General features: G+C 45.3%; 1 protein-coding gene across 1 annotated transcript in view; it reads left to right on the top strand.

Annotated features, from left to right (window-relative positions):
- The window catches only part of LOC120914847, a 61,789-nt gene that overhangs the window by 25,848 nt on the left and 8,792 nt on the right, over positions 1-27,149 (top strand). The window contains exons 5-6 of the mRNA XM_040325556.1: positions 8,359-8,586; positions 9,662-9,896. Of these exons, the coding sequence (XP_040181490.1) occupies positions 8,359-8,586; positions 9,662-9,896 (463 nt within the window). The remainder of the gene's footprint in view (positions 1-8,358; positions 8,587-9,661; positions 9,897-27,149) is intronic.

Genomic DNA, 27,149 nt, shown 5'->3' on the forward strand with positions numbered 1-27,149 from the left:
TTAAAAACAAATAACAAAAAATCTGAAATAAATCCACACACACTAAAGTATAAGGTGAGATCGTCCAATGAAAGTTTACTCGTATCTTTTTATACTTGGTCAGTTCAGTACTGGAACACAATGGGGGTTATTTACGAAAGGCAAATCCACTTTGCACTACAAGTGCAAACTACTAGCTAGATTAAGGTAGATTGCCTTAACTTCAAGGCGGCGTAGCATAGCGTATTTACGCTACGCCGCCTTAAGTCAGAGAGGCAAGTACTGTATTCTCAAAGTACTTGCCTCTTAACTTATGACGGCGTAGCGTAAATGCGGCGGGCGCAAGCACGCCTAATTCAAATTCGGCTGAGGGGGCGTGTTTTATGTCAATATGCTTTGACCTGAAGTGATTGACGTTTTTTTGAACTGCGCATGCGCCGTGCGCCTACATCTCCCAGTGTACATTGCGGCTAAGTCCGCTGCACGGGCCTATTGATTTTGACGTGGACGTAAACAACGTAAATCCCTATTCACGGACGACTTATGCAAACGACGTAAAATTTTCGAATTTCGACGCAGGAACAGCGGCCATACTTTAACATTACTATTCCATCTATTTGATGGAATAACTTTAGGCCTGCTAATGCGTTACGTAAACGGCGTATCTGTACTGCGTCGGCTGGGCGTACGTTCGTGAATAGGCGTATCTAGTGATTTACATATTCTACGCCGACCGCAATGGAAGCGCCACCTAGCGGCCAGCCAAAATACTGCACCCTAAGATAGGACGGCGCAAGCCATCGTATCTTAGATAGGTTTAAGTGTATCTCTGTTTGAAAATACACTTAAACCTAGGTCGGCGCAGATTCTGAGTTAGGTCGGCGTATCTACTGATACGCCGGCCTAACTCTATCTGAATCCAGCTATACAATTGCAAAGTGCACATGAAATTGCACTGAAAGCAGTCGCTGTAAATCTGAGGGGTAGATCTGAAATGAGGGGAAGCTCTGATGATTTTATTATCCAATCATGTGCAAGCTAAAATGCTGTTTTTTTATTTTCCTTGCATGTCCCCCTCGGATCTACAGCAACTACACTTCTAAGTGCAGTTGCAATTTTCACCTTGCACTTGTAGTGCAAAGTGGATTTCCCTTTAGTAAATAACCCCCAATGTGTCCAGACAAAAATTATACCTGGTTTAGGTTCATGTGTATTTATTTTTTATTATCAAAATTTGTATTTGTTTTTTTTTCCATTTCCATTTAATATTATGTCACATATCAAAACAATGAAATAGTACATCCTTATCAATATCCTACAGCCCCCCTCCCCCTAATAGAAGAAAAAAAGGGTTCTCTCTATTCCCTTCATCCCCCTCCTCCCTAGAGTTCCCCTTGACCCCCCCCCCCCCCCGAGAAAAAAAAAGGTTTTCCCCTTTAAGAGGCTTCTCCTAAGCCTTCCTTCACCATTCATAAAAAAAAAAACAAATAAAAAAAACAACAACATTGTGTATGAAGCTTTTAAAAAGCCATATTACCCCTATATAATCTATCCCTCCCATTTCCCCACCTCCCACCTTCCCTTTCCTATTTCCACGTTCCAATTCCTTTTTTAACAAGACAAAAACCACAAAAATAAAAAATAGGACCCCTAAGTGCTTCCTCCTTCACCTCCCATACCTGTGTAAGTGTGGGGGGTGGGGTAGGGGAGACAACAAGAGCAGTTGTAAAAGGGGGGAAAAGGGAAGTAAAGGGAGAGAGAAAATAAAAAAAAGAAAGCCCCCTCATTTTTTCCCCTCCCCCATGGCCATTTTACCAAAAATTCCTGCAGCTCTATGTATTATTCAATCTCTACTGAGCGTTGTTCCCATTCAGTCCAAATTCCTCTAAACTTGTCCTCTCTACTATTACCTGGATATACCCATCTTTTGGCCTCCATTATTAAATTAACTTCTCTCTTCCAGTCAAGTAAAGTTGGTTGTTTAGTGTGTTTCCATTATCTGGGTATTAATAGTTTAGCCACATGTAATAAATGTGGAGTAATACTATCCTTATATGACCTAATAGACATTGATGTCCCATGAAATAGGAAGTTTGCCTGGCGGGCCAGGAAAGGGGAGGGATGAGCAGGCACCTCCCCCCTGAACCATACCAGGCCACATGCCTTCAACATGGGGGGAACAAGAGCCTCTTCCCCACAACCCTGGTCAGGGATTGTGGGGGTCTTTTGGTGGGTTGGCTTTTTCATAATGTAGAAGCCCAATTTCATGACTACATAGTATCCCTACTCATTCACAAAAATCACTGACAGCAGGAGGTTGTCATATATAGAAGCTGTAGAAATATTTATTCTATATGTTATTATCATCTCCAATCCAAAAGAAGGTTGGATGGGCAAAAGTTTGGCCACTTGTCTGAATGTCCAAACAGCCAATGTTCATACCAGACCATTGTCTCACCCTGACTGAAAATCCATTTGTTTGTCCGTTCACACAGGATTCTCCATGCACTGTACACAGTGCTGAGGTTTTCTTCATATTACTTCCCCTGCTGGTCCAATGTTCTCAGCCTATAATGTTAGGCCATTTTCTCTATTGGTGAATGGTAACTTTCATGATCAAATGTTTCTGAAATGTTAGAGAATGTTACATTTGCCCGGTGAAAGGAAACAAAGATATCATTACACACATATTACAAACATTAATGTATTATTTATTACTCTTGCACAAATGTTTAGACATGCATAGTTTATATAGTTTAAAGGGACACTAAAGGCAGATTTTTTTTTTTTAAATAACAAATATGTTATACTTACCTCCACTGTGCAGCTAGTTTTGCACAGAGTGGCCTTCGAATCCTGTCTTCTGGGTCCCTCGGGCGGCTGTCTCGGCTCCTCCTCGCAAAAGCTTTCCACGTTCATGCGAGCTCCCTCGCATGGTGGAAAGCTTTTGCGAGCGCACTCCCGTGATACATCGGCGCCCATAGCCACCGACTGTATCACTCGGCCCCGCCCCCCGGCGCGCCGCGTCATCTGCTGTGATTGACAGCAGCGCCAGCCAATGGCTGCGCTGCTATCAATCCGCCCAGCCTAGCCAATCAACGGCCAGGCTGGGAACCGAACAAGATGACAAGCACGCGCCTGGGACTTTCAAGTAGTGAGGTAAGTAAAACGTGGGCCTGAGGGGGGGGGGGGGCGGTGCTGTCAGATGTTTTTTTTACCTTAATGCATAGGATGCATTAAGGTAAAAAAAACTTTTACCTTTACAATCCCTTTAAAAGGCTGAAAAAAACACAGGTCCATCCATTTCATCCTGTGTGTGTGTGTGATTTTATTCTTTAACCACGTCAGCAGAGGAAGGTTTTACCCCCTTCCTTTCCAGGCCATTCTTTTGTTATAGGGCAGATGTGATAGGGCCACTCATATATCTGGTGGCATAGTATATTACATTTAAAAAGAAAAAACACAATTTTGACTGCAATAGAATAGCAGTTAGTTGTCTGCAGGCGTGTGTCAGGCCTACAGCGTCTACCCTGCCAACTTCTGCCAGTGCACAGTGCCACTCATATCTGGTGTCACAGTAGCTTGCACGCATAGTACAACTAAACAAATACAAAAAAATGATGCTAATTAGCTAATGCTAATGGACTGTTTGCAGGTGTTTGCAGTGCGTTAAACGGGGAGTTTGATCTGTCAGAGTTTGGTCTGTCACTGTGAACCCTAACCCTTTTACAGACAGGGTTAGGGTTACAGATAGGGTTAGGGTTAGGGTAGGGTTAGGGTAACAGATAGGGTTAGGGTTAGGGTTACAGATAGGGTTAGGGTTAGGGTAACAGATATGGTTAGGGTTAGGGTAACATATAGGGTTAGGGTAGGGTTAGGGTTACAGTTAGGGTTAGGGTTACAGATAGGGTTAAGGTTAGGGTTACAGACTGTAACCCTAAACCTATCTGTAACCCTAACCATGTCTGTAACCCTAACCCTAACCCTAACCCTATCTGTTACCCTAACCCTATCTGTAACCCTTACCCTAATTCTATCTGTTACCCTAACCCTATCTGTTACCCTAACCCTAACCCTATCTGTAACCCTAACCCTAACCCTAAGCCTTACACTACCTGATCGATATAACATCATACTTGATGTTTTAAAGCACGTTATTCCAAACAATTTGTGAATGTTAGGTGATTTATGCCCTTTATGGATTAAAAACGGACTCTGCGACAACTACATAATTTTCCATGGGAGTTTTGCCATGGATCCCTCACAGGCATGCCACAGTCCAGGTGTTAGTCCCCTTGAAACAACTTTTCCATCATTATTGTGGCCGGAAAAAGTCCCTGTGGGTTTTAAAATTTGCCTGCCCATTGAAGTCTATGGCGGGTTCACCCGGTTCGCGCATTCGCGAACATATGCGCAAGTTCGCAATCGCCGTTCGCGAACGCGAAATTTTAGGTTTGCGACATCACTACTTGGCACACTCTTGGCATTCTCTTGATGAGCTTCAAGAGGTAGTCACCTGGCGCAGCACCCCATCACTCTCCTTCTTGGTCAAATAGCCCTTACACAGCCTGGAGGTGTGTTTGGGGTCATTGTCCTATTAAAAAATAAATGATGGTCCAACTAAATGCAAACCAGACGGAATAGCAAGCCGCTGCAAGATGCTGTGGTAGCCATGCTGGTTCAGTATGCTTTCAATTTTGATAAGTGTCACCAGAAAAGCACCCCCACACCATCACACCTCCTCCTCCATGCTTCACGGTGGGAACCAGGCATGTATAGTCCATCCGTTCACCTTTTCTGCGTCGCACAAAGACACAGGGGTTGGAACCAAAGATCTCAAGTTTGGACTCATCAGACCAAAGCACAGATTTCCACTGGTTTAATGTCCATTCCTCGTGTTCTTTAGCCCAAACAAGTCTCTTTTGCTTGTTGCCTTTCTTTAGCAGTGGTTTCCTAGCAGATATTCTACCATGAAGTCCTGATTCACACAGTATCCTCTTAACAGTTCTAGAGATGTGTCTGCTGCAAAAGGTGGAAGAACCTAGAATATGAAATATATTTTCAGTTGTTTCACACTTTTTTGTTATGTATAATTCCACATGTGTTCATTCATAGTTTTAATGCCTTCGGTGTGAATCTACAATTTTCATAGTCATGCAAATAAAGAAAACTCTTTGAATGAGAAGGTGTGTCCAAACTTTTGGTCTGTACTGTATATGTGGATGTGGATAAGCTGCTAGAGGGGAGAGGGTATTTCTCCTGCAGCCCTTCCTAAAGGCGGTCTGTGTGTCATGTTACTGGAGGAGGTGAAGTTTACCCCGCCCTGTGTCATTATGCAAAGTAGGGGGTATTGTCCCTGAGTGTATATCTCTTTGTACCTGTGTGAGAATAAACAGTCTTCTGCTTCTTACTATCCTACACTGATGTCTCAACAAGTGATTGGGTGGGCTAAGGGATCTTGGATTGTGCTGGTACCGGGCAAGGGAAGCTTTTACGGCGGTCATACTTCTGTTGAGGACAGGGGTCCATCATAGGCCGCCCTGCCACAGTAAATATACATGGGGCGGTCCTTAAGTGTTTAAAAGTTCCCATAGCCTCATATATTCTGCTTTCTGAGGAAGACATCTAAAAGTTTTTTGAAGTTTTCATCACTCTCAGCTTGTGCCACTTCCTAGGGAAGGGAATTGCACATTTTTACTTCTCTAGCAGTAAAGATCCCTTTCCACAATCTAAGGTTACGCCTCCTCTTTAGGGACAGTTTATCACAGTTACTGAAGTCACTTTTAAACAATATTTGTACATTGTATTCATGTCCTCTCTTAAAAAGTAACTCCACTTTTGTTGAGAAAAAAACACTACCTACTGGGGGATCTATGTACTTTGCATGGATATTACCAAACTGTGTTGAAGATTCCTACCTGTTGTTACTCTGAAGAAATAGCTGTTAGTTTCTCTATGTGCATGTACTGGGTGAATGTGAATGGGAGTGGTTTAATAATTGTAGCACCCTGTAGTGTGCTAGAGTAGGATTTGTGTAGTGTAGGTACATTTTTCAGGCTTGGCTGGCAGCCAAGCCTGTGTTGTATTATCTGGGATGGTTGAGTGACTCAGGGAGGGCTGGATGACTCACACACAGCATCTCTAAGACCTCCTCCTACTTGCAGAAATATGCAAAGGATTCTATAAGAATGGGAGCAGAGGTGAGGAGGAGCTGCCTGGAGTATTCATGAGGGCCCTGACCAATCCCCAACAGATGGTTTGGCAGGGGGCAGGTTCCCTTAAAATACTTAGGTTTAGCCCAGCTGGGTCAGGGAAGATTGTGTGGAAGCTGGAGATGGAGTTTTAGGCTGTCGGTGGCCCTTGAGGGTGCCCCATAGTCGAGGGTGACCTCGGGCCTGGGCTTGGGTGCGAAGGGACCCTCTTCATGTCACACAGAGGTGTTCTGACCAGAGGCATGAAAGCAAGTCGAACACCGCATACTATCTCATTATGAAATACTTTAGAACAGAGCTCCCACAGGGCCGGCCGCTCACCACTGGGGGTTTAGGAGATATTAATTTTACCTACAGGTCAGCCTTATTATAGGCTGATCTGTAGGTAAAAATGACCAAGCGGACAATACAACTGCTTTAAGTATCTCTTCTCCGGAGTGAATACCTGTAATCTATCAGTCCTCATAGCTGAGATCCTCCGTCCTCCTTGTTCATTTTGTTGCCATTTGCTGAACTCTTTCTAATTCATCGACATCTTTCCTGAGGATTGGTGACCAAAACTGAACTGCATATCCAAGATATCCTGTCGGATGAAACATGTAAGGCTGACCTGACACATGTACGCTATTCTCCATGGAACTTTTATGTATTTTGATGCCTGTTTTCCCATTATGTTTGTAAGTACATTACAATAAATTGCGTGTTGCTTTCACATACGGGCTTCACTATTGTGTTTCCTCTCTGCATTTTTTGGTTCCCCTAATTTTGCTGATGAACGCAATATATAACTTTGGATCCTTTTGAGTTGTGGATGGCCTCTTACCCATGATGTGTTTGTGGATTTTTACTCTCTGAGTGGAAGTGCGACTGCCATTGATCCCTTGCATTATTTAACTCTACATGCCTATAATTATGTTGATCTGGTAAGCAGTTTGACTGCACAGGGTGTGGTGTGTTTCTTTATCTTCACACTGAATTCTCGTGGAGGTTCTTCTTTTATCTAGATTCAGGTAGGGGCGCGCAACGTTAGGCAGGCGTAGCGTATGGCATTTACACTACGCCACCGAAAGTTAGATAGGCAAGTGCTGTATTCACAAAGCACTTGCCTCCTAAGTTACGGCGGCGTAGCATAAATTGGCCGGCGTAAGTGCGCCTAATTTAAATGAGGATGTGGGGGGCGTGTTTTATGTATATTAACTGTGACCCGACGTGATTGACGTTTTTTACGAACGGCGCATGCGCCGTCCGTGTACATACCCCAGTGTGCATTGCTCCATGTACGCGGCAAGGAAGTATTGGTTTCGACGTGAACGTAAATTACGTCCAGCCCTATTCACGGACGACTTACGCAAACAACGTAACATTTTCAAATTTTGACGCGGGAACGACGACCATACTTAACATTGACTAGGCCAGCTATTTGATGGAATAACTTTACACCTGAAAACGCCTTACGTAAACGGCGTATCTTTACTGCGACGGGCGCGCGTACGTTCGTGAATCGGCGTATCTATGCATTTACATATTCTACTCCAAAACTCAATGGAAGCGCCACCTAGAGGCCAGCCTAAATATTGCACCCTAAGATACGACGGCGCAAGCCGTCATATCTTAGATAGGTTTAAGTGTATCTCAGTTTGAGAATACACTTAAACTTACGACGGCGCAGATTCAGAGTTACGTCGGCGTATCTACTGATACGCCTGCGTAAATCTTTCTGAATCTAGCTATTTGAATACTTTGAAGATTGCATATGCTCATTTGGACATTATTTTTATTTTATTTAATTTATTATTAATTCTCACAGCGCTGCACCTTTGAACTGTATTCATTATCTTTCTTATCCACATATTGTGCTAGCAGCTTTCTCTTTTATATTTAAGTTGGCGCAGATATTTCCACGTTTATATCCAAGATGAGGCTGAGCCAGTGTATTGTAAAGTGGTAGAATTATGGATTTATCTCTGGAACGTTCACATTCACAAAGCAAATTGTATAGAAATAGTCCCAAGAAAATGTATCTGATTATGCATGCTATGCAAACAGGTCATCTCATCCTGATGACATTCTCTAAATGAGATATAACTAGATAAACAATTTATAGTTAAAAAATGTGTAAACGTTCTATATACTTGTTACCCTTTAATCCTTTCTGTCTTTTGTTAAGCTGTCCCGCTATGTAAAAGAAGTCCAGTACAAGGATCCGAACGGTGAGGTCATGATTTTTAATGATAAAGGAGAACTGGCCAGACCACTGGAAATTGTAAATTGGATTACAAGAATTAAAGATAGAAATATCACTGATTGGATGCATGTGGGTCACTTTGATGGGTCCCTTTCAGAAGGTCAGCAACTTACACTAGATCCAGAACGAATATCATGGAAAGGAGACAAGGTGAGTTACACTGGGAAAGCTGATCCAGAACGTATACAAGAAACATTCTAGTTTTGACCCTAAACCCATCTCCAGACAAAACCAAACCCCCTCCCCCATCCTGTTCATAGACGGCCAACATCTGCCCTGACCCATTCCATGGTGATTAGATGAAAGTGTCAGGTCTAGATGTGTGGATATAAATGTCGGGATATGTTCCCATCACTCATTATACCTGAAGAAGTGGATGAACTGCAAAACATCTTCTACATTACAGAACAAGTCCAGCTGAACGTGACTGACTACTAGTACCCCGCCCTCTCCTCATAACACAGACCGGGACATAGACACTGATAGAAGGAGAGCGAGAGATAAAGAGAGGGGGAGAGAGCGAGGGGGAGGGAGAGAAACAGTGCACCCATGTCCCAGTCTGCAGTCCCTGTCTATGGGGAGTTGTATGTGATGCTTGATATGGCATCTTCCATGCCAGCAGGATTTTTATGATGGCCAGCAGCAGGCAGAGTCCATTCTTGTTCTGGGTGGGGACAGTGCTCTGCTCCTTCCAGAGGATATGTTTGCTGTGAGATGGAGTGGTCCCTGGCTGCCTGCACCTCCTGCCCATCCTCGTTTTCTGGCCCCAGTCAGCCTGTCCTCTGGTCCTGGGAGGTCTTCAGAGCTCTTCTCGCTCCAGGTATACTGGTCCTTGCCGCCCCCGCTGCTCAACTTCCCCGCCACATTTCTGGAGCATTTCCTTATTGCTACATAGAGGCCTTTTCGCAAACTTTTGTAGTGACCATACTACCTATTCCAGAGGTGTATCCAAACAAAAACAAAACAAAAAACATAACCTTCACAGTGTAAAATAGTACTAGAAGTCGTAGAGAAGACAAAGCATTAGGCTTAACATCATTGAGTAGTGTAAGTTGCTGACCCTAGAATGTCTATTACATGCCTGCCAAACCACCACCACAAAGAATGCCTCCACAGGTCTTTATTGCCAAGATCCTTAACTATAAAGACTGAGATGCCATCCTTCACTTATCCAGGGAAAAAGGTATTATACCCTTTTATAATACCCAGATTCTGGCATTTTCAGACTTTTCTGCGGAGGTCCATCGACAACGCATCTGCTTCACGGAAGTCAGTCGGCGCCTACGGGTTCACCAAGTTTGCAATGCCTCTATGCTGTTGGAGAAGATCAAGTTCACTTTTTCGAGGAACCCGAGACAGCTACTGCATGGTTGGATCGACTAGACCCTACCTGAGCTGTGAGCACTTTGAGGACTTCTACCCCTTTCATCTCCCTCCCATGTGCAGGGAGGCTGCCTATGGTATGAGATTATTCTTCCTCTCATATTCACCTATAAAGAGACATGGTGGTTGTTTTATTTTCCTACACAGCGTCCTGACAGCACCCCAAACAGTCCTTTTTAGGGCTAGTCCATCAGTCTGCTTTTTTTTCTCTGTAATCTAATGTGTGTTGCGGTGGTTTACAGAGAGAGACAGAAAGAGAGAGAGAGTATTTTTTGGAGTTAGATAGAGCAGGCAGGCTAGTCAATTAGAGTTACAGAGTGTAGAGGATATATATACATCCCAGGTTTTGTATATATATTTATACACTGTATTGAGCTTAGCTAGACTAGATCCGCTCTTCCTAATATGCTGACAGGTAACAGCCTGTATAGGGCTAGTATATCAGTCTGCTTTTTTTTTTCTCTGTAATCTAATTGCAGTTGCCTGCCAGGCAGCATGTGGGTGTCTCAGGCTCACAGTGTACACTATGCCCACTTGTCCAGTGCCACATCTCATATATATTTTGTTGGCACAGTAGAAAACATTTAAAAAAAAAATCACTGCAATATAGAATAGTAGTCAGTTGTCTGCCAGCGTGTCTCAGGCTCACAGCGTTTACTGTGCCCACTTGCCCATGCAGTGCCGCCACTCATATCTGGTGTCACAGTAGATTACATAAAAAAATGCAGGGGGTCCAGAACTATTAGGGGGGTGTCTGTGTAACATACAGGTGTCTAGAGCTATGGGGGGCTGTGTAATTAAAAGGGGTGCATGGTACTGTTCAATGTAAAGGGGCCCAGAGCTGTGGGGTGCTGTGTAATGTAAGGGGCCCAGTGGTGCAAGGTGCTGTGTAGTGTAAAGGGGTTCAGTGGTGCAGGGTGCTGTGTAATGTAAAGAGGCCCAGAGGTGCAGAGTGCTGTGTAATATAAAGGGGTTCAGTGGTGCAGTGCTGTGTAATGAAAAGGGGTCCAGAGGTGCAGGGTACTGTTCAATGTAAAGGGGTCCAGAGTTGCAATGGGCTGTGTAATGTAAGGGGCCCAGTGGTGCAGGGGACTGTGTAATGTAAAGTGGCCCAGAGGTGCAGGGTGCTGTGTAATATAAAGGAGGCCAGAGGTGCAGGGTGCTGTGTAATGTAAAGGGGTCCAGTGATGCAGGGTGCTATGCAAAGGGGTCCAGAGCTGTGGGGTGCTGTGTAATGTAAGGGGCCCAGTGGTGCAGGGGGCTGTGTAGTGTAAAGGGGTCCATAGATGCAGGGTGCTGTGTAATGTAAAGGGGCCCAGAGGTGCAGGGTGCTGTGTAATATAAAGGGGCCCAGTGGTGCAGGGTGCTGTGTAATAAAAAGGGGCCCAGAGGTGCAGGGTGCTGTGTAATGTAAGGGGCCCAGTGGTGCAGGGGGCTGTGTAGTGTAAAGGGGTCCAGAGATGCAAGGTGATGTGTAATGTAAAGGGGCCCAGAGGTGCAGGGTGCTGTGTAAGATAAAGGGGTCCAGCGGTGCAGTACTGTGTAATGTAAAGGGGTCCAGATGTGCAGTGCTGTGTAATGTAAAGGGGTCCAGAGGTGCAGGGTACTGTTCAATGTAAAGGGGTCCAGAGGTGCAAGGGGCTGTGTAATGTATGGGGCCGAGTGGTGCAGAGGGCTGTGTAATGTAAAGGGGTCCAGTGATATAGGGTGCTATGTAAAGGGGTCCAAAGCTGTGTGGTGCTGTGTAATGTAAGGTGCCCAGTGGTGCAGGTGGCTGTGTAGTGTAAAGGGGTCCAGAGATGCAGGATGCTGAGTAATGTAAAGGGGCCCAGAGGTGCAGGGTGCTGTGTAATATAAAGGGGTCCAGTGGTGCCGGGTGCTGTGTAATAAAAAGGTACCCAGAGGTGCAGGGTGCTGTGTAATGTAAAGGGGTCCAGTGGTGCAAGGTGCTGTGTAATAAAAAGGGGCCCAGAGGTGCAGGGTGCTGTGTAATGTAAGGGGCCCAGTGGTGCAGGGGGCTGTGTAGTGTAATGGGGTCCAGAGATGCAGGGTGCTGTGTAATGTAAAGGGGCCCAGGGGTGCAGGGTGCTGTGTAATATAAAGGGGTCCAGTGGTGCAGGGTGCTGTGTAATAAAAAAGGACCCAGAGGTGCAGGGTGCTGTGTATTGTAAAGGGGTCCAGAGGTGCAAGGTGCTGTGTAATATAAAGGGGTCCAGTGGTGCAGTGTGCTGTGTAATGTAAAGGGGTCCAGAGGTGCAAGGTGCTGTGTAATATAAAGGGGTCCAGAGGTGCAGGGGGCTGTGTAATGTAAAGGGGCAATGCAGAGAGAGGAGTCTGAAGAAGAGGAGTCAGAGGAGGAAGGTTGCTTTGAGGAGGTGGAAGACCAACCACAGCAGGCGTCCCAGGGGGCTTGTTGTCACCTTTCAGGGACCCTTGGTGTTGTGCGTGGCTGGGTGGAGGAAGAGATATTCAATGACGTCAGTGAGGACAAGGAAAGGGACATGGCTAGCTTGGTATCCAACCTTGTGCAAATGGACTGTTTGCGTTTTTTTGAGGTGCGTTAAACGGGGAGTTTGGTCTGTCAGAGTTTGGTCTGTAACTGTGAACCCTAATCCTAACCCTGTCTGTAACCCTAACCCTAACCCTAACCCTGTCTGTAACCCTAACCCTGTCTGTAACCCTAACCCTAACCCTGTCTGTAACCCTAACCCTAACCCTGTCTGTAAACCTAACCCTTTCTGTAACCCTAACCCTAACCCTGTCTGTAACCCTAACCCTAACCCTGTCTGTAGCCCTAACCCTAACCCTGTCTGTAACCCTAACCCTAATCCTGTCTGTAACCCTAACCCTATCTGTAACCCTAACCCTAACCCTGTCTGTAACCCTAACCCTAACCCTTACACTACCTGATCGATACAACATCATACCTAAAGTTTTAAAGCACGTTATTCCAAACAATTTATGAATGTTAGGTGATTTATGCCCTTTAAGGATTAAAAACAGACTCTGCGACAACTACGTTATTTTCCATGGGAGTTTTGCCACAGTCCAGGTGTTAGTCCCTTTGAAACAACTTTTTCATCACTATTGTGGCCAGAAAGAGTCCCTGTGGGTTTTAAAATTCGCCTGCCCATTGAAGTCGAACATTTGCGGAAATTCGCGTTCGCCGTTCGCGAACACAAAAGTTTAGGTTCGCGACATCACTATCTATATCCACTGCCCTTCATAGGATTTTTGCCCTCCTAGTGGAGTAATAAAGACAGTGGGGCAGATCCTTAAAACAAGATACAACGGCATCTTGGATCGATCCGACAGGCGTACGTCTTAGTACGCCGTCGGATCTAAGCTGCAATTTTTCGGCGGCCGCTAGGTGGCATTCCCGTCGAAATCCGCATTGAGTATGCAAATTAGCCAGTTACGGCGATCCACGAACGTACGCCGGCCCGGCGCATTTTTTAACGTCGTTTGCGTTCAGCTTTTTCCGGCGTATAGTTAAAGCTGCTGTTACAGTAGGTGTTTGTGATATTGTGTTTTTAGCACGACAGCATCGCGCTGATTCTCGGCGACATGGTGCCGAGATCTCGCCGACATCTCACACTCACTGGAATAGTGACAGCACATCCCAGCAAGCGCGTCATAGAAGCGACAGGAGATCCGACTTGGATTCCCGCCAATTCTACACGTGTGCGGCGTTTGTTATGAATCCTGAGGGGGAAGGCCCCGCCGGATTTTAAATAAAAATTCGGCATGGGTTCCCCCCTCAGGAGCATACCGGGCCCTTAGGTCTGTTATGGGTTGTAAGGAGAGCCCCCCCTACGCCGAAAAAAACGGCGTAGGGGGTCCCCCTTCAAGCGCCCCCCCCTCCTGAGCCGTACCAGGCTGCATGCCCTCAACATGGGGGGGTTGGGTGCTCTGGGGCAGGGGGGCGCACTCCGGCCCCCCCACCTCAGAGCACCCTGTCCCCATGTTGATGAGGACAGGGCCCCTTCCCGACAACCCTGGCCGTTGGTTGTCGGGGTATGCGGGCAGGAGGCTTATCGGAATCTGGGAGCCCCCTTTAATAAGGGGGCCCCCAGATACCGGCCCCCCACCCTAAGTCTATGGATATGGGGTACATCGTACCCCTACCCATTCACCTGCAAGAAAAGTGGTAAAAACACAAATAAACCACACAGGGTATTAAAATATTTTATTAGTCTGCTCCGGAGGCCTCCCCTGTCTTCTTTATTAGCTCTGTTTACCAGGGGGGGCTTCTTCTTTGACGTCTTCAGGTGGGTGGGGGCCGCCGTCTGGTTCTCTTCCACCGCCGGGGGGGGGTCGCTTTTAAAAAAGCCCCCACCCCCCGGCGGGTTTCCTCCGGCGTCTTCGGCGGGGGGGCTTCTTCTTCCGCTATCCCGACGGGTCTTCTCCGCTATCCGGGGGGTCTTCTCAACTCTCCGGGGGTCTCCTTCTATGTTCGCCGCTCTCCGCTGTTGACTCGGCGCACCCCGGTTCTTCCTCTCGCTGTCCGGTGCCTTCTTCCGTGCTGTACGTCTTCTTCTCCTTCCGTGCTGTGAGTTCTTCTTCCGTGCTGTGATGTCATGTTCTTCACTTCTCTCCTTCTCCCGATGTTGACACGTCACCTTTCCTCGCTGCAATGACAAGTGCGTGGCTTGCATCGGATTTATATAGACCTCACAATCCCATCATGCTCTGTACCTACCCATGTGATACCTACCCACGTCCTATAATGCGCCGTTGTATGTGGATCTACCCCAAAGAGTTTTCCTCTTCTTCAACTATAATGCCCCAGCTAGTTCTTCGTTGTCATTCCCTACTTCAGACATCATGCTGATGTATGTTTATTGCTGCTTTGACTATAACACAGTTTGGGACTTATGCTCACAAAAGTCGGGGTGTATGTAGAGCTGGGTGGGTTAGTTTTTTTTTTTCTTTTTTTTACTGGGGTCTTTTGCTTATGTGCAACACAGGCATTTGAGTCATAATGTAATTGCATTGATTTTTACAATCACCTTAGTTACTTATGCTGTTTTATTTTTATTACATGTCTATGTTGGTTATGCCTGGGGATTCCACCTCCACTGATCCCATATACTATTTCCTGTTTTTTCTGAAATGTCAACGTATTGATGTCATTGTCCTGGTAGAAACACATGTTGTAGGATCCTTGTAGAATTGAAGAAACCCTGGATTGGGTGGGCTTTTCATTCTACCCATACTACCTATTCCAGAGGTGTATCCAAACAAAAACAAAAAAACATAACCTTCACAGTGTAAAATAGTACGAGAAATCATAGACAAGACAAAGCATTAGGCTTAACATCATTAAGTAGATGTAGAATAACTGATATCATAGTGTCAGGCTTAAGAAAGGTACCTGATGGTGGATTCTACCAAAGAAAAACCCCGATGAGTGGAAGCAGATATAAATTATAACTGGAGAGGGAAATAATAAAGGTTAGCACGGTTATAATCATATGTATATTTCAAGTCAAGTAAGGTAGTGATGGAACATATAAACTAGATGGAATGCTTGTTGGGGGGGGTATGATAGGTTTAAGAGCCAGAAGTGTCTTGGATCCCAAGTTTTCCCAGGGTGTTGGTTAGGTCTGAATGCAGATACCAGTCCATAAAACAGAAGGATATCATGTGAAGGGAGATTTTTTCTGGAATTAAGGAATTTTCCATAAAGAAACGTCATCTGGAAATAAAACATTTTAAGGATTAGACGTTTTGAGTGCCAGTGTCCATTTTCTCCATAAAAAATAAAGTTTGAAGTGCTTGTGTCACTGAGGCAATTTGAGGTGAGGTGGGGTGGGTAGATCCAAGCCTGCATGAGGATTCTGTGAGCTGTGAGGAGACAGATGTGAATCCATTGAGGGAGAGAGACACTATGATGAGCCAGCAGAGTGTCACAGCTGAAAAGGCATAACATAGGGTCTTTGGGCAGAGTAAAATGCTGACTCTTGTCAATATAGATTGGTATTTGATTCTAAAAGGTAGAAGTTGATTGGCAGGTCCACAGCCTATGGAAATGAGATGGGCAGGGGGTGTTACGCCAGGGGCATAAGTAGAGAGAGGGGTCAACTTTGCTGTGTCAAAATGGGAAATATTCATTGTGGGCAATTTTGAATTGAGTTTCCCTCCACATTTCACAAATTACCAGAGAGCGGCCTTTTTGGTATCCTGCCAGAATCTTCTTTGCGGCATTCTGGTTGTCAAGAATCAAAGCCCGGTGACTGAACGAGGCAATGCGGTATTTGGTAGCCTGCTGTGTAATAAGGTTAGAGTATATTTATGACTTGGAGAACTAAACCCGGTGCACCATGATGCCAATGAACGAGTGCTGGCAGGGGTTTTGATGTGGGCTAAAGAAAGTTTTGAGAAAGCTGGTTAACTGGTGGTAGTAAAATGCCTGTGATGATGGAAGAGAGCATTGATTAGCCTGCTCTTAGTGGTGTTTGAAAGTTCCTAGGCCAGATCGATGAAATTGGTTAAAGTCAGGCCAGAGGAGGACCATTGAGTGAAGGCTTTGTGTTCTGACGAAGGGGGAACATTGGGTTACCAAGTATGGGAAGGTGGAATGAGATGGTGTAGAGCAGGAGTCTCTGTACCTCCCTCCAGGTAATAACTGTGTCCCTGATTAACAGGTTAGATCTTAGGGAGTGGCGCAGGGAGCATAAGCTAGAGTGAAGGATAGCCTGGAGATTGAATGGGGGCACAAGGGCACCCTCCAGCATACGGTTGGAATAACAATCATTTTTGGTCAGCCAATCAATACCCTGCCTTAATATGCATGAGAGATTATAGAATCTAATATTGGGCAGAACTGCTCCTCCTTCACTCTTTGGGAGACATCATTTTTGAAGCCTGATTCAAGCCCATCTGCCGTGTCAAAGAAATGCCAAAGAAATACAAGCAGGGCCATGTGAATTTTTTGGACATCTTTATGTTTAAGCAGTAAGGGTCTGATATTATTATTGCAAACAAGACCATTTGGAAGAGATGACATCTCCCAAATAGTGAAAGGGGATGGGCCACCAATGCTTCCAACTCCTTGACAATCTTGACTATCCCTGGGGGATAATTCAGAGTATACAAGGAGGAAGGTTCCCTCCCAATACGTATGCCTAGGTAGGTAATATCTTGCTTTGCCACTATAAATGGAGATGAGTCGATCCAGCCTTAGTCGTGGATTAAGCTCTAAGATTTCACTTTTGTCAAAAATAATACGTAGTCCAAAGCAGGTCCGGAAGGTTGCAAACAATTCCTAAAGGAGGGAGATTTCAGAGGAAGGAGTAGTAGAGAAAAAGAGAATGTTGTCAGCAAATAGAGCTGAGCAAAAATCTTGATTGCCTATCGTGACATCGATAATCTCGGATGGAGAATTCAGAATTGTGGACAGTGGATTTATGGCGATGTTGAAAAGCAGGGGGGAAAGAGGATAATCTTGGCATGTACTTTTGATGAGTGGAATGTCAGGGGACATAAAATCAGGGCTAACGAGGTGAGCAGTTGGAGAGGCGTTCATTTTTTAAAGAAAAGTGTAGAATGGGTCCTGACATGCCAAACGCCCTCATGACCATGAACAGTCCAAGAGAAGCTAATGCTGTCAAATTCCTTCTCAGGATCCAGTGAAATAATAGACTTTAATGGGAAATACTAGGTCTGTTTTATAAGGTGAGCACACTGAACAAATTGTTTTTAGAAAAATATACATTTATTAATGATAACATTAAAATACAGTTCATATACATAGACCATAAATTGCTGTTTGATGTATGAAACAAGATACTTCATGGTGCGATCAGCCAACATGTTTCACACAAGTGCTTTGTCAGGGCCTTGCACACATCTTTAGTTTCATCTGATTTGTACAGAACACATAAATAAGTCATTAGTACAGTGTCAAACAGGGAACTTTAAACAATGAAGAAAAATACATACATAAAAGTTTTGTCATAGTAGTTATTATATAGTGACAGTAGAGACTGCCCCGTGCTCACCTGGTCTATTAAGTTGAATAACCTACACACTGCTTAGCACAGGCACCGGTAAGGCACATCCCGCGGCTGTCTCGGTGGAAGCCAGATCCAGCACGGGATGGTATATGAGGATTTTGGATCGTTTCATCAAATCAAGAGATGTATCGTGAATGCCTATAAATTTAATAAAATAGATACTAATGTAGTGCTTATAATACGCTATAATAGATGCATTTTGGTATAGAGTAGAATGCCTAGTTAGAATTACATACTTTGTAATGACAATATTAGTACTCATAAATTGTTATAGAAAACAAACTTTATAGACAAGATTGTAAGGCAAACATAGTTAAGGATAGTTACGCCGCTAGTAAGAGGGTGTACTATTTAGGCCAAGGAAAATTATTTATGTCATTATTTATGTCATCAAGGGATATGAGGGAGTTTAAGGTCTCCAACTGTTCAGGAGATAAAGCAGACAGGTGTATTCCTGCAAGTAATTTATGTGCTGCTTCCATGTCAATGGAGACTTCCGAGTAGAGGGATGTATAGTAGTTAGTAAAAAGGGTGCTAATCTCAGAGAGTGCATTAACAATACCACCCTTAGGACATCGTAGGGCTCCAATATGGGTAGGTGGGTGGCAGTCAGAGAATAGTTTTGCCAGAAGTGTAATCTCCTGTTGCACGGAATAATGGTCAAACGTGTTTCTAGCTGCTTGCCAGGTAAGCGTATTGGCTGTAGTACGGTTTAAAGTTAAGGTACATTGGGCCAATCATAGAGACTCAATGGCCTGCAGATATTGGAGGCAAGTTTGTTTTTTGAGCTGGCATGTGTAAGAGATAAATAAGATGGGGAACCGCGCTTAGGAAACCACTAGGTGGAGATATCTAGCAGTAGTGAGGATACGGAGTAAATGCGATGTAATGAATAAATGAACCAAATAATATTAATATGACTGCAGCCCCCCCGATATGTGATCCCCTAGAGGACACAAAAAAGAGAGTATTGGAGGTGTGGGGGTGGTGGCACTGTCTCAACTGGAGGCTAGAAGGACCGGGAAGTTAGTACATGGGTGAATTTTAACTGACCCAATTGAAGCTAATAGCTAGTGAGTATCAAAGTGAAAAACAATAAAAGTGCCTCAATAGACTGCTCATAAATAAAGCAGTGTGGGATTGGTGTGTACCAGTGATGGTATAAAATAGATGTGACTAGCAGTCACAAGTGGTAAAGTATAATTGCAGATGCATAACATAAGTACCAGTGCAATATATAATATAAAAGACCAAACGTTGAATAGAAATAAACAATAAGTGACGGCTTCCACCTATCAGCAGCACTGCTATAGGTCAGAGCCGGCAGTGTGGAAGTGACAAATCCAAAAATGAAAAATAAATAAAAATGATATGCAGACAATGCTAGATAAATAGTCCAGTTAGTGGAAATATAGGATCAATAGTCCATGTATATTAAATCAGGAAATGTTCGTGACCAGGTGCATCCAATCAGAGTGAGTAATCACAATATGCAATTATGTGAGTTCACGCAGTGGTTCCGGTGCTCCCCCTCCTGGGTCCCCACTCACCAGAGGCACTCATCCCTGCAGGGGTAAAACACATGTAAATGAATAGTATCCAAACGACTCGGCTCCTCGCCTTTCCGGATCCTCCAGGTGAGTTCTCTGGTCCAGGTAATACCGGTCCTCTTAGATATCCGGGTTCCTCCAGGAGGAAAAAAACCTCTCATAGGGTAGTATGTTCAATAACAGGGGTTGATTTTATTATTAGTACCGCCGCAAATGCTGGCGTGTACTCAAAGCAGATATTACAAAAACACAGGGATAAATGTAAAAAATATGTACTAAAAATAAAATCTAAAAAAATATAAAAATGGACTAGGACCAAGTTCCAATAAAATGTTAAAAACAAAAAACAAAAACAGGTGGGCAGCTATCCAGTGGTAGCAAGCCTCCCAGCACAACACTCGTAGCCGGTATAGGAGGTCAGTGCCAGCCTGGGAACGGCGTGCGTTCCACCGTGTGATCAGCTGGTTAACCCGGAAGTGCGTGCCGGCGTGCGTGTATCCGCTTTACGCACGTTTCGTTCTAATTACGTCTTCTGAAGCGGGTACACGCATACCGCTGCTAGTGGTTTAAATAGCCAGCGTCATCATGGAAACGACCCTCCCGCTTTACCGCGATAGCCAATCAGGGATTTTGCTGGGGAATCCCCATCCAATCGGATCAATTTAGTGAGTGTCCCAGGACGTCCCTGGTTTCCATGTTAAGCGCTTACTTCCACAAGCATAATTAAACAGTTCAAACAGTGAATTCTAATACAACAGCATACTAGTTTACTGGTAAGGGAGAGTGTGAACCATATGTCCGTGTATGTCCCGTGAAGGCAGCGAATTGTTCCAAGCAGTGCGATCACGGCTACAACTGATAAAATGAAAGGAAGATGGTATGCGGTGTGAAAGAATAATATACCAATTGTACTACTGTATGGTGTGGGCAAAACTGTGTGCATATATGTACAAAGATAAAATACACATCAGCAATAGTTAACCTAGTAGAGTGGGCAAAGGATGGGTTAAATGATACCCCAAAGGTACCACTACCCATGGTGAAGTGTACATAGTGCACATACTGCCAAATCGGGAAAGGGACATTAATGACTTGTCCCATAGTGTTCGACCTAAAAATAGGTAGGTGCACTCAGATATAGGAGTGACTTGGTGCAAAGGGCATGGATCTTCGTGGGTACGTACGTATATATCCCTCTTCCTGGGCTTCCCCAGTGATGTAGCAGAGGGTACGTCAGAGGGGGCGGGGTCACGTGACGGGTGGCCCTGCCTCCTCTATATAAGTAATGTCACAGCTGCAGCGCGTCATTCGCTGGGCTGTGTCCAGCGCTGAGAGGAGGTCGGGGATGTTGCTGCGCCGGATGGATGGATCTTCTCAGCGCTGGAGCGGAGATCACCCGACGCAGGATCTTCTCATCGCTGGAGATCACCCGCAGCCGTCGCAGGATCAGGACAACGCAAGAAGCCGGGATCGAGTGGATTTCTCACCGCTGGAGGTTTTTTTTTTTTTTAATAAAGGACTTTATTCTTTGGTGTCAGTGTGTTTTTTTACAATACTTTACACTTCCTTCGTGAAATGGTAGAGGTACAGTGTACCCCATTACCATTTCACACAGGGGGGTCAGGATCTGGGGGTCCCCTTTGTTAAAGGGGTCTTCCAGATTCTGATAAACCTCCCGCCCGCATACCCCCACAACCACCGGGCAAGGGTTGTGGGGATAAGACCCTTGTCCCCATCAACATGGGGACATCCTCCCCATGTTGAGGGCATGTGGCCTGGTGCGGTTCAGGAGAGGGGGGGGGCCACACTCTGCCCCCCCCCTCTTTTCTGCGGCTGGCCAGGTCAACGTGCTCGGATAACGGGTCTGGTTATGGATATTTAGGGGGAACCGCACGTCATATTTGTTTTAAATTGACGGCGGGGTTCCCCTGAATATCCATACCAGACCTGAAGGGTCTGGTTATGGATATTTAGGGGGAACCGCACGTCATTTTTTTTTTAAATTGACGGCGGGGTTCCCCTGAATATCCATACCAGACCTAAAGGTTCTGGTTATTGAATTTGCGGGGACCTCCGCGCATTTTTTTTTCTAAAAGTCTGTGTCCCATTGACTACAATGGGGTTCGGAGTTTGGGTTCGGGTTCCGGAACCCAAACTTTTTTTTAAAGTTTGGGTTCGGACCCGAACCCGAACATCCAGGTGTCCGCTCAACTCTAGTCCCTGTTTATTATTGGCACTTCATATCATTGAACAATTTTCTAGGTTCTCAGGTCTTAAAATCAACTGGGGTAAATCCCAAATCCTCCCGACTGATGTTTTCCCTCCATCAATGGAACAGGCAACCCTGCCCTCAGTCAGAGTCAATTCCTTTAACCACTTAACCCCCGGATCATATTGGTGCCCAAAGACCAGAGCACTTTTTGCGATTCGGCACTGCGTCGCTTTAACTGACAATTGCGTGGTCGTGCGACGTGGCTCCCAAACAAAATTGCCGTTCTTTTTTCCCCACAAATAGAGATTTCTTTTGGTGGTATTTGATCACCTCTGCGGTTTTTAGTTTTTGCACTATAAACAAAAATGGAGCGACAATTTTGAAAAAAAATATATTATTTTTTACTTTTTGCTATAATAAATATCCCCCAAAAATATATAAAACAACAATTTTTTCCTCAGTTTAGGCCGATACATATTCTTTTACATATTTTTCATAAAAAAAAATCGCAATAACCGTTTATTGATTGGTTTGTGCAAAAGCTATAGCGTTTACAAAATAGGGGGTATTTTTATGGCATGTTTATTAATTATTATTTTTTACGAGTCTGCTCTCACTCGTAGGATCACCAGGAGGAATCAATTGTCATTTGCCCTCTGTTCTGCTTGCAGGTAGGTTTGAAGCACCTGCTGCCAGAGGAAGGTAAGGTAGTCCAGCCAGCGATATTCCAGCCTCCTACATCCAGCTGGACATCCAGCAGGACTCTGCACCCCCAGCGCCGACTCCTAACTCTCACTCCTAGGGCCAGACAGGCAGGGGTCTCCTCAGCCAGGATCCAGGACAGCTACTCTTCCTCCACCTTTAGCCTCCCTCTTTCCTCCCCAACATCAAGGTAAGGCCTTTTTTTGTTCAGGCCTATCCACGTCCCCTTGGGCTAATTCGCGACCGTCCTTTTCAGGATAAGCCGCAGCCCAACAAAGGGGATAACGGATAGATCTTCCATCCCCCACACTCCCAGCCATGATCAGGGCATCCCCGCTGCCTCCATTCCTCAATCCCACCTTGGTCTAAACAATTCCATGGCTAACTCGCGGCGACCGCGGTGCACCGCGCTTTCTCCTCAAAAACCCCCTCAAACTTCACTAAACCACCCCTGCCCCTGGAGGATCTCTACCATCACCCCTTGGTGCCCCAAAGCCCCCTCCTCCCTACAACCGGGCCTCACCCAGCTGCACAGCCCCCGGCTCGGGCCTAGTCCCGGTCGGCGGCCATCTTGCTACACCCCAGCAACTGTGATATTGCTGGGACATAGCCCCACTCCCCTTCCCCAGCCCTAAAGCTCCCACCCCCACATCCTCAGGTTCAACAGCTCCAATTCCAGGGTCCGCCACCACTAAGTGTTTGATCCAGGGCTCCCCCGATCGCCCTTGTGGGATCAGGAAGGAATTTTTTTCCCCGGTCATGGCAGATTGGCATAGCACGGCCAGGGTTTTTTCACCTTCCTCTGGATCAAAAGGGGAGGAAGATTTGCCGAGTGATTTGCTATTTGGAAATCGCCCTTCCCATCATCATTGAATACCTCCCCGATCAATTATCACTTTCCCCGGCATTTTTCTGCGATTATGTCTAATCTGAGATACTCTGCAGAAATCATTTGGGGTCTAAAGCCATTCGCCTCAATATTACCAGCCGTCACCAAAAAAGCTCTAAGGAATGAGCAACTGTTAAGAATCAATCGACGATCGACAGTCAAAAATTACACGCATTTACCCCAACCTAAGCACATGTCATGCGCTCTGGTCAATACAAGGTCGGCAGTAAAACACAGACAAGAAATCCATGATTTCATTCTACAAAACGATTTAGATTGCCTTTTTATCACAGAAAGCTGGCTCACAGCCAACTGTAACACCATTCTAGGAGAATTGGTGCCAGAGAATTATCGCATTTTAACAGAAAACAGAGTGGGGCAAAGAGGAGGAGGCCTGGTGGTGATCCACAAGACTCACCTCTCGATCACTAAACCAGGCCTTCAGTACTCACTTCCATTTATGGAAGCCCTCACTCTGCAACTGCAAACAAATTCCCAGGACACTGTTCACATACTCCTGTGCTATAGACCACCGGGTCCAAAAACGCACCTGCTCATGTCATTGACAGAGTTCATTTCCACCTATACCCTAAACACCAAACATTTCCTGTTGCTCAGGGATTTTAACCTCTGGGCCAACTCCTCACAAGACTCCGTCGCCGACGCCTGAATTGACCACTTGGAAGGATTAGGTCTGCAACAACTAGTATGTGGGCCCACACATGCTTCAGGTCAAACGCTCAATCTCATTTTCAGACAAGATCTGGAAATCAATATTCTGGAAAATGAGCCGCAACCTTGGACTGATCACCATGCCATTAAATTCACAATCAACATAAATGCCCCCTCAAAAAAAACGGTAAAACCGGTGACAACACACTGGACTAGATCTCAGAAGAAGCTCCACTCGGAATTCTTCAAAACTACATTAGGGAACAAAATAAAAACAATCCAACTACATCAAACAGCCACAGAAACTCTTGATGCTATAAACAAGGCTCTGCTACAGTCAGCCGACTTAGTAGCGCCAAAACACACAACGTGCATCCGAAAAACAACTCCGGCTGGTTTAACGACCAGCTGTCGTTGCTAAAGCAAGAGCGCAGGAGAGCTGAAGCAGCCTGGAAAAGAAGCTCTTCAGAGGAAAACCACACCATTTATAAGATAATAACCAAAAAATACCATAAAGAAATCTTTATTGCCAAAAAAAACCATTTTTCCAATATTATCACCAATGCCCTAAACCGCCCCCATGAACTCTTCAATCTAGTTACCAAGACCATGAACCCAGTGGGGCAGATTCATCAAGAGATACGACGGCGGATCTCCTGATCCGCCGTCGTATCTGTGAGAGCCGATGGTCGGATCTGTGAGATCCCACGGTCGAAGCTATGCGACTGATTCATACGAATCAGTTCCGCATAGATCTCCCTTAGATCCGACTGGTGTAAGTGACTTACACCAGTCGAATCTTAGGCTGTAATCTCTTGCCGGCCGCTAGGTGTCGTCGCTTTTTTTTACACGTCGCATATGCAAATGAGGAGAACCGCCGATTCACGTCCGTACGCCCGCCCGCCGCTCTTTTTCAACGTCGTTTGCGTTCGGCTTTTTCCGGCGGATAGCTACCCCTGCTAATATGAGGGGTAGCTAATGTTAAGTATGGCCGACGTTCCCGCACCGAGTTTTAAATTTGTTACGTCGTTTGCGTAAGTACGTCGGGAATACGGATGGCCGTAAGTAACCTAGCCGCCGAAAACAATGACGTCCTAGCGACGTCATTTGGAGCATGCGCACTGGGCTTTTTCACCGGCGGCGCATGCGCAGTTAAATCGGCGCGGGAACGCGCCTGATTTAAATTGTACACTCCCCCTAGCCGCGGAATTTGCATTCCGCCGGGGGGAGTTAGGATCCGACGGTGCAATTTGCGAGGTAAGTGCTTTATGAATCATGCACTAGCCTCGCTAAATTGCACCGGCGGATCGTAAAACAGGTAGATCTGGCGGATCTAAAGATCCGCTGATCTACATGAATCCGGGCCAGTCTGTCTAGAAGCCCCTAATTCTGATTCACAAAAATTTTGCAACGAATTATCGGATTATTTCATCAACAAAATTGAAAGAATCCGTGAAAGTATTCAGCAAAATACAACCTCCATCTACCCCCCTAAATTACAAACCTAATACCCACATAATTCCGCCACAATCACCTAACTTCACTCTAAAACCAATTTCCATTGATGCCACTAAAAATATCATCAGGCGAAATAGCACAGCGCCCAATGATATCCCCACCAAACTGCAGAAACTGCAGAAAGAATGTGCCGATATTTTGGCTCCAGCTAAAAAACAGTCATTCAAGGAGGGCATGGTGCCATCCTTGCTGAAACAAGGCATAACCAAACCAATTCTAAAAAAAACACCCTCGACCCCAAAGACCCTAACCACCGTCGCCCCATAACATGCCTCAATGTCTTCTCCAAGGTAATGGAGAAACAAGTTGTACAACAGCTACAACATCACTTAGACACCCATAAATTACTTGACCCATTCCAGTCCGGTTTCCGTCCGGAACACGGGACAGAAACAGCGCTGCTCAAAATATGGGATGACGCTCTAGAGGCCGCAGACGAAGGAGAATCTTGTCTTCTAGTACTGCTGGACCTAAGCACAGCTTTTGATACGGTAGACCACAAATTATTGCTGACACGGCTAGTCAAAGTAGCCGGAGTTGCGGAATGTGATTTATCGTGGTTCTCCTCCTTCTTGGAAAACCAATCACAAATAGTGAAATTGGGCCCTTTCACTTCTGAAAAACGCACAGTGTCATGAGGAGTCCCCCAGGGATCCCCTCTGTCGCCTGTTCTTTTCAATATCTATCTTCGCCCTCTTTTTGAAATCGTCAGCAACCAGAAGTTACTTTACCACTCTTATGCAGATGACACACAACTATATTTTCGCATCTGCAACAAAAAGGATCATTATCTTGGACTAGAGAAATGCCTTACTTTGATAGAAAAGTGGATGACAAAGAGTTACCTTAAACTCAATGGCTCAAAAACAGAACTTCTCCTGTTTCAGGCCAATCGGAAGATTCATCCCGCAAAAACATGGACGCCCCCGCCCATTCTGGGTTAATCCATCACTCCCAGGACCAAAGTCAAAAGTCTCGGAGTCATCTTCGACACCTACATGACAATGGATGCACAAATAGGGTCAGTAGTCAGCGGATCGCACCATCTGCTGCGCCTTCTACGCAGACTCACTCCCTTTATCCCAAAAAAAGACATAGCAGTCGTGGTGGGGACACTTATCAACTCCAGACTTGACTATGCAAATGCCTTCTATCTTGGACTCCCAAAATACCAAATCACTCATCTGCAAGTCGTTCAAAATACAGCCGCTCGACTTGTGACTAGGAAAAAAACATGGGAATCAATCTCACCTTCGTTGAGATCCCTTCATTGGTTGCTCGTAAAAGACAGAATCACTTTCAAAGCACTCTGTCTAACACGTAAGTTTATTCTGGGAAATGCCCCCCAATATATGCGAGAAACTAAAAGCTCACAACACCAATCACATTCTGCGATCCACCAACCAAAACCTACTCCAGATACCCAAAGCCAGATACAAGTCCAAAGGAGAACAAAGATTTGCGGTCCAAGGAGCCAGACTATGGAACGCTCTACCAACCACCATCCGATTGAAGGTAAACCACCTGGCCTTCAGGAGAAAGATCAAGACTCATCTCTTCTGAGGGCCCAGGGAATGGATACCAAGCACCCAGAGGCGTTTTAGTTCGCATGTGTTGTGCTATATAAGTTTCTCACTCACTCACTCACTAGTAATGGCGTCGATCAGTGTTTTTTTTCGGTACTGCGACATTATGGAGGACACGTCGGACACTTTTGACACATTTTTGGGACCATTGGCATTTTTATAGAGATCAGTGCTATAAAA

Source organism: Rana temporaria, chromosome 1, assembly GCF_905171775.1.
Source record: "Rana temporaria chromosome 1, aRanTem1.1, whole genome shotgun sequence".
Lineage (NCBI taxonomy): Eukaryota > Metazoa > Chordata > Amphibia > Anura > Ranidae > Rana > Rana temporaria.